Source organism: Psammomys obesus, unplaced genomic scaffold (assembly GCF_907164565.1).
Source record: "Psammomys obesus unplaced genomic scaffold, mPsaObe1.curated_primary_1811, whole genome shotgun sequence".
Classification (NCBI taxonomy): domain Eukaryota; kingdom Metazoa; phylum Chordata; class Mammalia; order Rodentia; family Muridae; genus Psammomys; species Psammomys obesus.
This window is the reverse complement of record NW_026595981.1, coordinates 4,459,123-4,472,952: the sequence shown is the minus strand read 5'-3', so window position 1 is coordinate 4,472,952 and position 13,830 is coordinate 4,459,123. Positions and strand designations below refer to the sequence as shown.

Below are 13,830 nucleotides of genomic sequence, written 5' to 3'. Positions count from 1 at the left end.
AGAAAAAGGGAAACTATTTGTCAAAATCTCACCAGTAGGGGGGAGGGATCATTCCTTGTGGAAACTAATTCAGTATGTTGGCTTTTGGATAAATAAATTCTTATGAGGCTATGAGTCGGGGCAGGGATGAGCTGGAGAAGGGGAACAGGACCAGCTACTGAAAGACCTCATTTGGAAAAAAAGAACAGCAGAGCAGAAAGTGACATAATAACTTCCTTTTAGTATGACAACTGTCTGCTGTACCTTGAATAACTGGACGAGGTGTCATTTAGGGGCTTTGATATAAGTCCTTGAGGAGAAACGAACTCAGGAAGGGCTCCTAAGTTTGTCCCAGCGAAGAGGCTTGACACAGTTTCTGAAATCTCCAGGTGCTGTCCCTGAGGCTTCAAACCGGGGACTAGGGGGTTTTCATCCAGCCTCACCCTCGAGGTAGGACACCTCGTCTCGGCCCCGAGGTCAGGGAAGAGTTAAGCGTGGTGACCCAAATCTGCAGTCCGGTTCCCAGCACGCCGAAAATGACTTTTTAATCCTGGCTTTCAAGGCTTGCCTGGGGAGCCATCTGCCACCCCCTCCCCCACCTCGGGCACCGGGGATTACTCCCACCTGCCTTGCTGCCCTTGCTTTTCTGGGGCCAAATTCTGCTCCCAGTTCTGCTCCCACCCTTCCAGACAATAATAATCATGAGGTTGAAAGATTCATTTGTGGGGTTGGAGGGCAGTGTGGGTTTTTCCACGAGACGAAGCTTAGTCTTCCGGCTCAGACAAAATGAAAAACAGCGTGAAAGATGAGACTCCTGGGGGAGCGGGTGAATGATGAGCAGAACCGGAAGCCTCAGAGACGCCCTGCCATCTGCTGTGGGTACCTCCGGGGTAGTGTGGCACTGACCTTTTAGCTGCGCTCCTATATTTGAGGGCCCCAGAGTTCCAAACGTGAGTGGTGGCTGGGGATGTAGGTCAGTTGGCAGAGTGCTTGCCTAGGCCCTGGCCCCGCCCCCGGCACCAAACAAACCACTGTGGTGGTATCTATGCCTGTGACTCTTAACACTTGACAGGTAGAGGCAAGAGGATCTGGAAGTTCAAGGTCATCCTTGGCTACATAGAGGGTTTGAGTCCGGCCTGGACTATCAACCCCCTGAAACTGAACAGAAGTCCCAGAATTCCGCTGGACTGACACCCAGAGATAAGCCCCAATTGCCTAGTCTTCAAGCACCTGTGTAAAGTAATTCACATCAGTGACCTACGGGGTCTTCAGAAACCAGTGCAGCAGAAAGCTGTGTCAGCAAAGAAGAGGCAGTATGATGTGGGCTGTGGACTGACACGAAAAAACAGCACCGCCAGGCTGTCTAACCCCAACACTTGGGAGGCAGAGGCAGGTGGGTTGCTGTGAGTTTGAGTCCAGCTTGGTTTACAAAGTGAGTCCAGGACAGCCAGGGCTACAGGGAGAAAGCCCTGTCTCGAAACAACAACAATAATAGCAACACCAGATGGACTGATGAGACATGACATCCCAGGGAAGACAGAGGCCTGAGTTGCACTGATGTTTCCTAAGATGGGACAGAGAAAGGTCTTTCCTGCACAGCTGGTCATGGTATCAGTGGCGGGTGCAGCCATGAAGATGAACAACACAGCAATGACACCTGAAATTATGAATACACCCATCCTTTCACGCAGAAATCCCACTTGGAAGAATTTATCTCGAAAATACACACCCACAGGGGCACAATCACGCACTGACAATGCTATTCAATGCAGCATTGTCTGCAATGGCAAAAGGTTGGGATTGACCTAAATGTCCACCAACAGGAGGCTGGCTCCAGAATGATAGCGCACTCACACAAAGAGCACTCTGCCGTAGGAAGGGAAGAAAGGGTTTCTTTATGCTCTGCCGAGAAACGACTCCAAGAGCATTGTTAGGTGAGAGCAAAGCGAAGAACCACCCAAATGCACACGTAGCCCTGGCTCGGTTTTCGGTCTTTTTGTTTTGTTTTTCAAACTGGCGGTGGGTAGGGAGTCAGGGAAAGGGAATGGGAATGTCCTCCTGGGATCTTTCAAGCTATGTGGAAAATGGGTGGCTTATCTATGGGGGCGGGGGCTGGACAGCACAGCTGAACAGCACAGCACTTGCCTACCGTTTAGGAAGCTCTGAGCTTGATCCCCAGCACCACAAAAACTAATAACAAGTAATAGTAACAGAGTAATGACTAGTGAAAGGTATGGGGGGGTGAAGAAGAAAACGAATAAATAACCTTTAGTGAGGAGAGGGCAAGTGGAGAGAGCGAAGAGACCATGGGTGCTGCATCCTGAAGGGTGTCTGGGAGCTGGCCAGGCGAGGGGATGAGTCGAATACTTTTTGTTAGAGAAATAAAAATCGGGCAAAGCAGAGGAATATAGCATGTTTACCCAAAAACAAAAACCAACCAAACGAACGAACAAACCCGACCTGTCTTGTAGACACATGGAGACGACATTACCACATAGACACCGGACTGTGGTCTTATGCATGGAAGTTCCAAGTCCTTAAATCTCCTTACCGTGAAAGGATTTACTCGCTAACCCCTCCACGCACCAAACACATGGAGCTGAATAGTACATCTGTATCTTGCTTATCCACACACCCAGTCTCTGGGCACAGCTGGCCAAAGCAAGTCTTCCAGTGTAGCCAGTGTTTGCTACTTTGCAGCTTGTTTTTTGTTTCCACCCTCTCACCCCTTTTCTTCCACCCTTTCAATCCCCTAACACTAGATAGGAGAGAACAAAATGACAGAGAGGAAAATGGGTGACATTATTCCTGATAATTAGGGGCGTCAAGCTTCTTGGGGCAAGTTTGATCTTTGACAACTGGATATCTAATTTCTTCTTCTTGTTCTTCCTCCTCCTCCCCCTCTTTTTTTTTTGTTTGTTTGTTTTTTGTTTTTTGTTTCTTTGAGACAGGGTTTTTCTGTGTAGCCTTGGCTGTCCTGGACTTTCTTTGTAGACCAGGCTGGCCTTGAACTCACAGAGATCCGCCTGCCTCTGCCCCCTGAGTGCTGGGATTACAGGTGTGTGCCACCGAGCCCAGCTCTTTTTCTTCTGCTTTCTTCTTTGAACACAACTACTTAACAAACCTCAAACAACAATTTACCACACCTCTAGGCATTTATCTCCCCTCTGAAAAGTCCCTAGAATTCCAAACGTAACACAGTCCCAGGAACAACCTGCAGCTGGCGAAACCATGCCTCTGCTAGAGCACGAGGTAAATCAGTCCGCTGCCAAGAAACAGCCCCATATCCCTATACCTGGGATTAAAATGAAAACATACTATAATATTTCTGTGGTTTTATTTATTTATTTATTTATTTGTTTGTTTGTTTATTCGTTCATTCATTCATTCATTCATTCATGCCAGGGTTTTTCTGTGTAGCCCTAGATGTCCTGGATTAGCTTTAGTAGACCAGGCTGGCCTCAAACTCACAAAGGTCCACTTGCCTCTGCCAGGGATTAAAGGCATGTACCATTACTGCCTGGTTTATTTCTGTGTTTTTAAAGAAACCAAAACTTGAAAATTCCCACTACACTCATGGCTGAAAGGTGGGCTGGCAAGGACACTTGTCTGCTCTCTTTCTCCCCACCCCCTCTCTTTATAAAACAGGGTCTTCTAATTTTTTTTTAATTTTATTTTATTATTTGTGTGTATGTATACATGTATGTGTGTGTGTGTGTGTGTGTGTGTGTACCGTACTTGTATGGGTGAGTGCTTACAGAGGCCAGAAGTGTCAAAAGATCCTCACTTCTATTTTGTTGACTGTGTATTGACATTCTTTCCTAGAAAGAGGGCTGAGGAAGGTCACGGGATTTCACTATCCACCCCTTCCAACAAGTTGTTTGCAATTCTGCCCTAACTGCTGTAGCCTCAGGGAGGAGCTACAGAAAGACATAGGGAAGAGTCACCGCTCTTAAGTAAGCCAAAACAAACAAAAACAACAAAACAAAACAAACAAACAAACAAACAAAAAAACGCCCTCATTGGTTCCCTAGTGAAGTTTGGTGGAATTTGGTTTTTCTTTGCAACCTTAGGAGGGCAGGTAAGGAAGGAATTTTAGCAACACGCCTGTGATTCTAGCACTTGGGAGGTAGAGGCAGGAGGGTCAAATCTATGGCATATTAATTAAGCAGGATGTGGTCCTAGTTCAGGGTTACCATTGCTGTGATGAAACACCAGGACCAAAAGCAGCTTGGAGAGGAAAGGGTCTATTTGGCTTATGCTTCCCCATCTTTGTTCATCATGGAAGGAAATCAGAACAGGAACCTGGAGGCAGGAGCTGATGCAGACAGAGGCCACGGAGGGTGCTGCTCACTGGCTTGCTCCTCCTGGCTTGCCAGAATCCAGAACCACAGGTGTAGAGGTGGTCCTTCCCACATCAATCTCTAATTAAGAAAATGTCCTGCAGGCCTGCCTGTAGCCTGATCTTGTGGAGGCATTTTCTCAAATGAGGCTCCTTTCTCTCCAATGACTCTATATGTGTCAAGCTGACATAAAACCAGCCCGCACAGGTAATAACTTCAGTTCTCCATGGAAAGCATCCTAAGAATACCAGCTGACCTTCACAGCAAGGCCAAGCCCCACCCATGACTCCCTCGTTCCAAAGCTTGTGTTCCTTCCCCTCAAGTGAATCTCAAAAAGCACACTGAAGAGTGGCCGGCTACAGAGGAGCAGGGCCTCCAGCTGAAGGCAGTAATAGGATCAATGACACTCAGGAGCAATGGCCTTGAGGGTCTTTATTATCCACAGTCATCTTTGCCAAGAAGCACACACAAATGCCATTTGTGGACTCACAAATCTATTCTATTCGTGTCTGGAGGCCACATGGTCACGTGTACCCCTAAGACCCTATCTTCCTCTCTGAGAAATGTGTCCTCCTCAAAGCTGCTCTAGGCATCTGACCCCGTCAGAGATGCTGTGGACGAGGCCAGAACCACATACTTGATCTTCCCTGAGCCTCAGTGCCCTCATCTGTAAGTGGGAATGCAAATATCTCTCCTAGATGTCTCTTTAGGTTGATCTGATTAATGAAAGGAGGTGTGTGAATGATCTCATTGAGCACTGCAGACTAGGATCGTCTCCAAGCCATTGGAACCAGCCATCTCTCCGACTCCGCTGATGTATACAACGTGATCAAATGGAAGTGCAAAAGCTCGCTCCGCTTTAGCAAACCGGAGCTGTCACCTTGAACTTCCCTTAGCCACCACCTCTCCTCTAGATTACAATACCCACAGGTGGATGGGGGAGGACACTGAGCCCCAGAAATACACACAGGCAATATTCATATATTTCAAATGTTTGTCCTTGGCAAGAGCTGCAGCTGTCCCTTAATGTAGCTAAATGAAGTAAAGGAAAATCAGAAAAATGCAAATGAGTTTCTTATTTTAAGCAAATCAATCTCAGCAATGCTCATATCTGATCAGGCTTATCTTTAGGATGATCATTAGGATAATGGATTAATGTGAATGTTTATTTTTACCCTGCCTGTTTTCACTCCTTAAAACCCTTCAAAGCTTATCCTGACTCTGCCTGACACCCCAAAAGGAAAGAGACCATTTACAAGTCACCCAAAGACAACATTCCCAAAATTAGTCAGAGACAGAGCTAGAGATCACAGGGTCCGCCAAACCCACTTTAAGGTCAGCCAGCACCACCCACCCCTACTTCTCCTCAAGTCCCTAAGCCACCTGCTGCCACCCTCAGACTCCAGAGGTTTTCCCTAGGAAGGCCCAGAAAGGCATAAAGAAGCATAAAAATACAAGGGGCTTTGTGTGTGTGTGTGTGTGTGTGTGTGTGTGTGTGTGTGTGTGTGTTTATTCATTTATTGAGAGACAGTCTCAATATGCAGGGCAAGCTAGCCTGAACTTCCCGCCAGCCCAGGCTGCCATCCACTTTACAGAGCTGCTGTGCCATCTAAATGAGAATTGTGTGCTCCCTGCACTAAGGCAGGAAGAGGCAGGTGGATCTCTATGAGTTTGAGGCCAGCTTTGTCTACAAAGCAAATCCAGGACAGCCAAAACTACACAGAGAAAGAGTGTCTCAAAAAAACAAACAAAAAAAAAGGCACTTTGTGAAATAGCTGACTGGGGGTTTGTGACAGCTGCCAAGCACCTAGTATACACCCTGTACTGTCTGCTTGAGACAAGGTCTCTTGTAGCCCAGGTTGGCCCCGAATTCATTCTTCGAAGCACCGAGATTGCAGGCATGTGCTCTCAAGACCAGCTTTCTGTGGTACTGGCAAGGGTACCCGGGGCTTCTAGCTTGCTAGGTACATGCAAGTGGAGGCACACAGATACACTACTTATATGTACACGTGTACAGAGCTGGATTACATTCCAGCCACCAGCACCGTCCTGTATGTGCAAATATTTATTTTAATAGCAGCAACAGTTTTATAAGGTAGGTGTTACCAGCTTTGGCAAAAAGAGAAAGAAAAAATCTAGAAGTATTCTGGTAGGGAAGGAGACCCGACAGCCCATTCTGAGGCTGCAGCCTAGACTCAGGTTTTCTCTGTTTGGTTACTGAAGAGGCAGCTTGAGAAGTCAGCCCCTTGGGGCCCTGCAGAGATGAGAGTCATAGCTGACTCATTTCAATATTAGGCCATTTTCTGTCAAAGGTATAATGAAACAGACACTGGTAAACTGGGGAAATTGGTATTCGTGTATGAATCCAAGACTATGTGTCTGTGAGATAAACGAAGCCCAAGTTCTTAGAAACAGCTTACCCAGGGTTGGGAGGATAGTTAGCTAGTGTCCTAGTTTATTTTATTTATTTTATTTCTGTTGTGATAAAATACCCTGACAAAAAAAAACTACTTAGCGGAGAAAGGGTTCATTCCGACTATAATTCCAGATTCTGGTCCATCATTTTGGGAAAGTCAAGGCAGGAGGAACTTGAGGCCCTGGTCACTTCCACAGAGAAGAGAGAGGAACAATGAGAAAGAATGCATGCATGTCTACTATCCAGCTTATATCCTCTACTCTTAGACACTGTCAAGGTCCCAAACCGAGGGAATGGTGCCACCCAAGGTGGTCTAGATCTTCCCACATCAACTAATGCAATCAACCCCCACCCGCACCCCCAGCCGGGCCAACTTAATCTAGACAATCTACCATTGAGACTGTTGGTAAAATGTTCTTGTGGAATGTATACATTTGTTCATTCAAATGCTGATTTCTTTTCCCCACTATCTGGATTCAATCAGGACATTGCATTGTGATGCTTGTTCTAAGTATTATCTATCTCAAGTTTGTGTAAACAGGCCACCATTTGTTCTCTGTATTGTCAATTAAACATCCAGCCAGTGCTGAGCAATGGAGAGGATAGGGTGGGGCATCCTGGTCTGAAGGGGAGGAGAAAGAAGTGAGTGGGAGGGAATTGGGAGGAGAGATTGGCAGGAGAGGACTTGGAACCACGTGAATAGATGAACCTGACCTAAGATATGACTAAAAGCAAATATAATGGGTGTAATCTGAATGAAATTATGCGGACTTGGAGGTTTAGAGCATTGTGCTCTATGTTAATTAAGTAAATCCTAGTCTCTGTTTGGCGATTTGGGTATACAGCAGGTTTAGGAATAACCACTGTTTAACTAAAAGATAAATCAATATTAAATATTAATAATCAACAACAGAGATTGTCTTCCCAGGGGATTCTAGACTGTGTCATCTTTGCCATTAAAACTAACCATCATGGTTGGTAAAGTGCTTGCCTGACAAACACAAAGACGGTGGCAGAGTGTGTCTTTCATCCAGTGCTAGGAGCAAAGACAAGTGGATCTCTGGGGCTCATTGGCCAGACAACCTAGTGGAACTGATGGACTCCAGGTTCATTTAGTGACTCTATTTCAAAAAAATAAGGTGGAGAGCAACTAAAGAAGCAACCTCTGGCTTTACATGCATACACCCACACCTATACATACATGTAACAGAGAGAGAGAGAGATGTGGTGGTGCATACTTACAAACAAGAGAATCCCTGGGATTCCCCGGCCAGCCACCCTAACCTTTTCAGGCCAGTGAGAGAGCCTGTCTTAAGACGAAGGTAGATAGTGCCTGAAGAACAGCACCCGAGGAAGGACACACAAAGTTGTTCTCTAGCCTGCACACACACACAGGCACACAAACCACACACAGTACAATCATTAATGCTGGTCTCAAGAAAGGCTCTAAAATTATTAGACTGCTTTTTTCCCCCTTTCGAAAGAGGGTTTCTCTGTGTGTAGACCCGGCTTTTCTGGAACTCACTCTGTAGAGCAGGCTGGTCTCAAACTCAGAAATCCATTTGCCTCTGCCTCTTGAGCACCGGGATTAAAGGTGTGCGCCACCACCGCCCAGCTCTTCTTTTTTATTAATCGTTTTATATTTGCAAGTGCCCGCATGTGTGCATGTGCGCCCTGTGCATGCCTGGTGCTGTTGGAGGCCAGAAGGCATCAGATTCCCGGGAACTGGAATTACAGATGGTTGTAAACTACCATGTGGGTGCTGGGAATCAAACCCAGAGCCTTTGAAAGAACAGCCCGTGACCTTAACCCCTGAGCCATCTCCAATCCCACGGTTTTCTTATTTATATGTAGGACGAACAATACCTCCCTCAGAGAATTACTGAGGTTAAACAAGGCAGAGGTGCACAGTCTTGATCAGGTCTGAAGTAGCCAGTAAGGAAGTAACAGTGTTCTGGAGCTCTCAGCGTTTTTTGCTTGCTACTTTACAAAAAAACTGGGAGACAGGAATTGAGAAAAGAAAGGATTTGTTTTGGCCAGAGCTGGGGAGAGAGACATTCTTAGCTTCTTCCAGCCTTGCCAATAGCAGAGTTACAATTTATAGAAAGGATGAAACAAAAGCCAGGAAATATGCATATGTAGATTTAGCTCTGAGGTAAGTTTTTGGAACTCTGAGATAAATCTTCTCCTTGGAGATGCTTCCTCCTCTGGCTCCAAGGCTCCGGCCTGTTCTTACATCCAGCCTGAAATTTTCTGGAGGACTTCTAATTCTTTAGGACCCCTGTCGAACTTCATATTACTCTTTGCTTCCCTAGACGTGTCCCAGAAAAGCCAGGAACTCCCTACCTCTTCCTCAGTCCAACAGGGACAGTAATCCTTGTCCTCATTTTTGAGATCAGGGATCTAAGGGACTTAATCAGTGGCTGAGTAGCTTTCTCAAGGATTCAAGGCCAGGCCAGCTAAGGTCACGAATGCCTATAATCCCAGCACTTGGAAGGATGAAGCAGAAGGAGTTCAGGGGCCAGCTACATAGTGAGACCATCTCATACCAGTTAGTGTCACTAAGTAATCCGTAGCATCCTGATAAACAAGCAGTCGGGCTTTCCAGGAAGGAGGGACAATAGAAGGCTCAAGGCTGGACAGATGGCTCAGCAGTAAAGAACACTTACAGCTCTGCCAGAGGACCTGGGTTTGATTCCCAGCACCCAAGTCAGGCTGCTTACAACAGTCTGTAACCCCAACTCCAGGGGATCTGATGCCTACGGCCTCCCCAGGCACTTACATTCAACATGCACATACCCACACGCAGACACACACACTCACACCTACACATAGTTAAAGTAGTACATATAAATATCAGAAAAGAAAGAAAAAGGGTCCAGCTGGAAGTGGTGTCTCATGCTTGGAATCCCAGCACTTAGGAGGCAAAGGCAGGAAGATAAGGAGTTCAAGGCCAGCATGGACTATGTAAGATCTGTCTAAAAAAGAAAGAAGCTGGGTAGTGAGGGCATGGTGGCACACACCTTTAATCCAAGCACTCGGGAGGCAGAGGCAGTCAGATCTCTGTGAATTTGAGGCCAGCCTGTTCTGAGTTCCAGGACGGCCAAGGCTACACAGAGGAACCCTGACTTGAAAACAAACAAAACAAAACAAAAAGAAGAAAGAGCTGGATGCAGTGGCACACACCTGTAACCCCAGGGCTCAAGGAGGCAGAGGCAGCTGGACTGCTGTGAGTTCAAGGCCAGTCCGCTACAAAGCGAATCCAGGATAGCCATGCTACACAGAAAGGAAAAAAAAAAAAAAAAAAAAAAAAACCCTCACAGAGATCTGCCTGCCTCTGCCTCCCCTAGTGCTGGGATTACAGGCGTGCCCAGCTGCTCTCAGGGTTTTCTGTTTTGTTTTTGTAGCCCTGGCTGTCCAGAAACTGTTTATGTAGACCAGATTGGCCTTGAACACAGAGAGATCTGTTTGCCTTTGAAGCAGAACTTTGGCGAGCTGCTATTGTTCCTCCTTTCGGGAAAGCCCCGCTGCATGTTCACCAGGATGCTGCTGATTGCTTAACACACAATGGTTTGATGAACAAGAAAAGACAAGTGTAGACTCTGGGGCGCAGGAATCAGCGAGGGGGAGCACGAAACCCCAGGCTGGGCACACAGTGGCCTTTGAATATGGAGGGTTATTTCCTCTGTCCCCAAGGAAATCTGGGAGGCCTTCACCTGCCCATGCCACATTTCAGTTTGCCTCCCACACTGGGGCTTCGCTTCATTACCCATGGAAATTCAGCTTCATTGATATGAAGGGGCTAATTACTACACGAGACATAATTACAAGACAGGAAATGGATTTACAGCTGCTTTCAGGAGGAGGGGGAGCTGCAGCAGACACCGGCTGCTCTGCCCTCCTGCCTACAGGGCTAAGGCAGACGGCAGCACTCAGGATGGACACTCTCAATTTACCAATGGGCTCCTACAGAAGTTAGGGTACCGCAGAACTCTGGAAACGGCTCAGTTCTCCCTCTCAACTTAGTCCTTTGATATGATGATGATAATAATAATAATAATAATAAGTCTTACTGAAGTGGCCGGGCATTTAGCTCATGGGTAGAGTGCTAGATTCTATCCCCAGCACTAACAACAACATAGTTTTTCCTGTAGCATTTGGTAGCCCACACCTTCTCAGTCAGAGGCAGACAGATCTTTTGGAGTTTGAGGTCAACATAGCAGGTTAACATAGCAGGTTCCAGATCTGAACTATAGAGTGAGACCCTGTCTCAAAAACCAAACAAACAAACAAAACAAAAAACAAAACACACACACACACAAAAAAAAAAAAAAAAAAAAAAAAGAACAAAACAAAAACCAACCAAACAAAAGATAAAACTTAAGAATGTAGTCTTAGGGAAAACATTTAAAGAGGAAAATAATAGTGGCCAAATGAGAAATGTATAGAAATTTCGAGGTACTAGGACTTGCTCTTTTGAGGGGCTAGACGAACCCTCAGAAAAAATCCATATCTGCTACATTGTCTAATACATATAGCTCTTTTTACAGTTCCTCATGGCTTAGGTTTTGGTTTTTTTTCCACTTTAAAATATCTTAATTACTCAGGGAGGCAGATTGCTGTGAGTTCAAGGCCAGCCTGGTCTACAAAGAGAGACCAAGACAGCCAGTACTACACAGAGAAATACTGTTTCAAAAAAAACCCAAAATAAAGCCAGACACCGTGGCCCACACCTATAATCCCAGCACTTGGGGAGGAAGAGAAGAACTCACTGGATCGCTGTGAGTTCAAGACCAGCCTGGTCTACAACGTGAGTCCAGGACAGCCAAAGCTACACAGGTAAACCCTGTCTCGAAAAACCAAAATATAAAAAATAATAAAGTAAAACGTCTTAATTCATACAGACAAAGACTCAAATATAAGTGAAAGGTCCATCTTTGTTGCTAACCAAAGACAAACAAATTAGTAATTTTGAAGTTCATGAGCTGAAGCTGGGTGGTGGTGCCAGTGGTGACACAGGCCTTTAATCTTGGGTAGAGACGGGAGGAGCACTTGTGATTTTAAGGCCAGCCTGGTCTAGGCAAGGCTACATAGAGAAACCGTGCCTTGATTTCTTTCAATCAAAACAAAACTAAAACTTCATGAACTGAGTGAGGTGGCGCACACCTGAAATCCCAGCACACAGGCGACTGAAATAAGAGAATCAAGAGTACAAGGGCAGCCTGGGCTAAGCGAAGAAATCCTGTCTCCAAAAATCAAAGCCCAACTTATGGAGCATACTTCATCTGCCTACATCACTCGTTCATTTTTCACAAGAGCTCCGCGAGGAGGGGACAGCCAACCATCCCAGTTTGCACCTAAGGAACTGAGACCTAGAGGCGTCAACCAAGGTCTCCAAGGTCCCCCGGGTCACAGGCGAATGCCAGAGCGAGGGTTGGCCCTCAGACTGTCCAGAGCCTAGATTCTCAGGAACAGTGAGAAAGTCCCCGGAATTAGAAGTGGTAGCTTCTCAGACGTCTTAAAAATAGCATTCCATCGGCTCCAGCAAGCTCCTCCTGAGATAGCATCTTCAAACGAGGGGAAAAGCCGGGCAGGGTGGGTGTGGCGGCAGGGCGGGTGTGGGCGTGCCGTCACGCGGCCACGCCCCCTCCGCGAGGACCCCCGGAGCCGGCCTCGGCGCGCCGGAGCGCTTCTCCTTCCGGGGCGGCCGGCTGGGCCTCATGGAGGCTGTTCGTCCGGACAGTTGCGGAAGAGGTGCGGCGGCGCCGCGAGCCGAGGAGAGGCCGGCTCCCGAGGCGAGGGTGCACTTCCGAGTAACCCGGTTTATCATGGAGGCAGGGGTCAAGCTGGGCATGCAGTCCATCCCTATCGCCACCGCGTGCACCATTTACCACAAGTTCTTCTGCGAGATCAACCTGGACGCCTATGACCTCTACCTGGTCGCCATGTCTTCCATTTACTTGGCCGGCAAAGTGGAGGAGCAGCATTTGCGTACTCGTGACATCATCAACGTGTCGCACAGGTACTTTAACCCGGGCAGCGAGCCGTTGGAGCTGGATTCCCGTTTTTGGGAGCTACGAGACAGCATTGTGCAATGTGAGCTTCTTATGCTACGAGTTCTGCGCTTCCAGGTCTCTTTCCAGCATCCACATAAGTACCTGCTGCACTACTTGATTTCTCTCAAGAACTGGCTGAATCGTTACAGCTGGCAGCGAACCCCCATCTCTGTGACAGCCTGGGCCTTACTAAGAGATAGCTACCATGGGGGGCTGTGCCTCCGCTTCCAGGCTCAGCACCTAGCGGTGGCAGTGCTCTACCTGGCCTTACAGGTCTATGGAGTCGAGGTGCCTGCAGAGGGTGAGGCTGAGAAGCCTTGGTGGCAGGTGTTTAGTGACGACCTTACCAAGCCAATCATTGACAATATTGTGTCTGATCTCATTCAGATATATACTATGGATACAGAGATCCCCTAAGGCCCTGGGCAAGGCCTGACCAAACACCAGGATGATCGGCAGCCTGGGTATCCAGCAAGTTACTGTGATGGCAGGTCTCCGCTCGGAGAACTGATTGCACTAGCAGAGGGATGATAAGCTGTCATTTCATCCCCAGCAGGCCTTGTTCAGATAGTGCCAAGAGCCTCCATGTGGGCAGGACATATTCAGCTTCCTAGAAGCGACTGCGTCGGCTTTTGCCCTTTGAGAAGATGCTGCCTTTGAGGCATGGACCATTGCAAGTGCGGCAGGAGGTCTTCAACAGGAAAGTTAAAGAATAGGACTGCACCCTTAGGACTGTCCAAAAACCGGATTTGGAGAAGTATGAATGTGTAACATAGAATCCTATTTTGTATGATAAAGGTTGTGCAAATAAAATATGGGAAAAGTTTAATGCACAGAAGTCTGCCTTGTGGTATTACTTAGTTACAATAGGGGAGATATTGGAAACTAAATGATTAATATTAAGGAAATGGTCGATGAAGCATGGTACATCCATGAAATGGAGTTTTCAACCACTAAAACATCTATGAAGGGTTTATGACAGTATGGGTAAAGTTTCATATTAGGCAGCATAAAAGATAGCAGGATTATAGATGCA

At 46.9% G+C, this 13,830-nt stretch overlaps 1 protein-coding gene across 1 annotated transcript; it reads left to right on the top strand.

Annotated features, from left to right (window-relative positions):
- Nucleotides 1-12,416: 12,416 nt before the first annotated feature.
- On the top strand, nt 12,417-13,623 carry Ccnq (cyclin Q). The gene has a single exon (XM_055620139.1). The coding sequence runs from the start codon at nt 12,459-12,461 to the stop codon at nt 13,209-13,211; it is 753 nt and encodes a 250-aa protein (XP_055476114.1). The 5' UTR covers nt 12,417-12,458; the 3' UTR covers nt 13,212-13,623.
- The last annotated feature ends 207 nt before the right edge of the window (nt 13,624-13,830 follow it).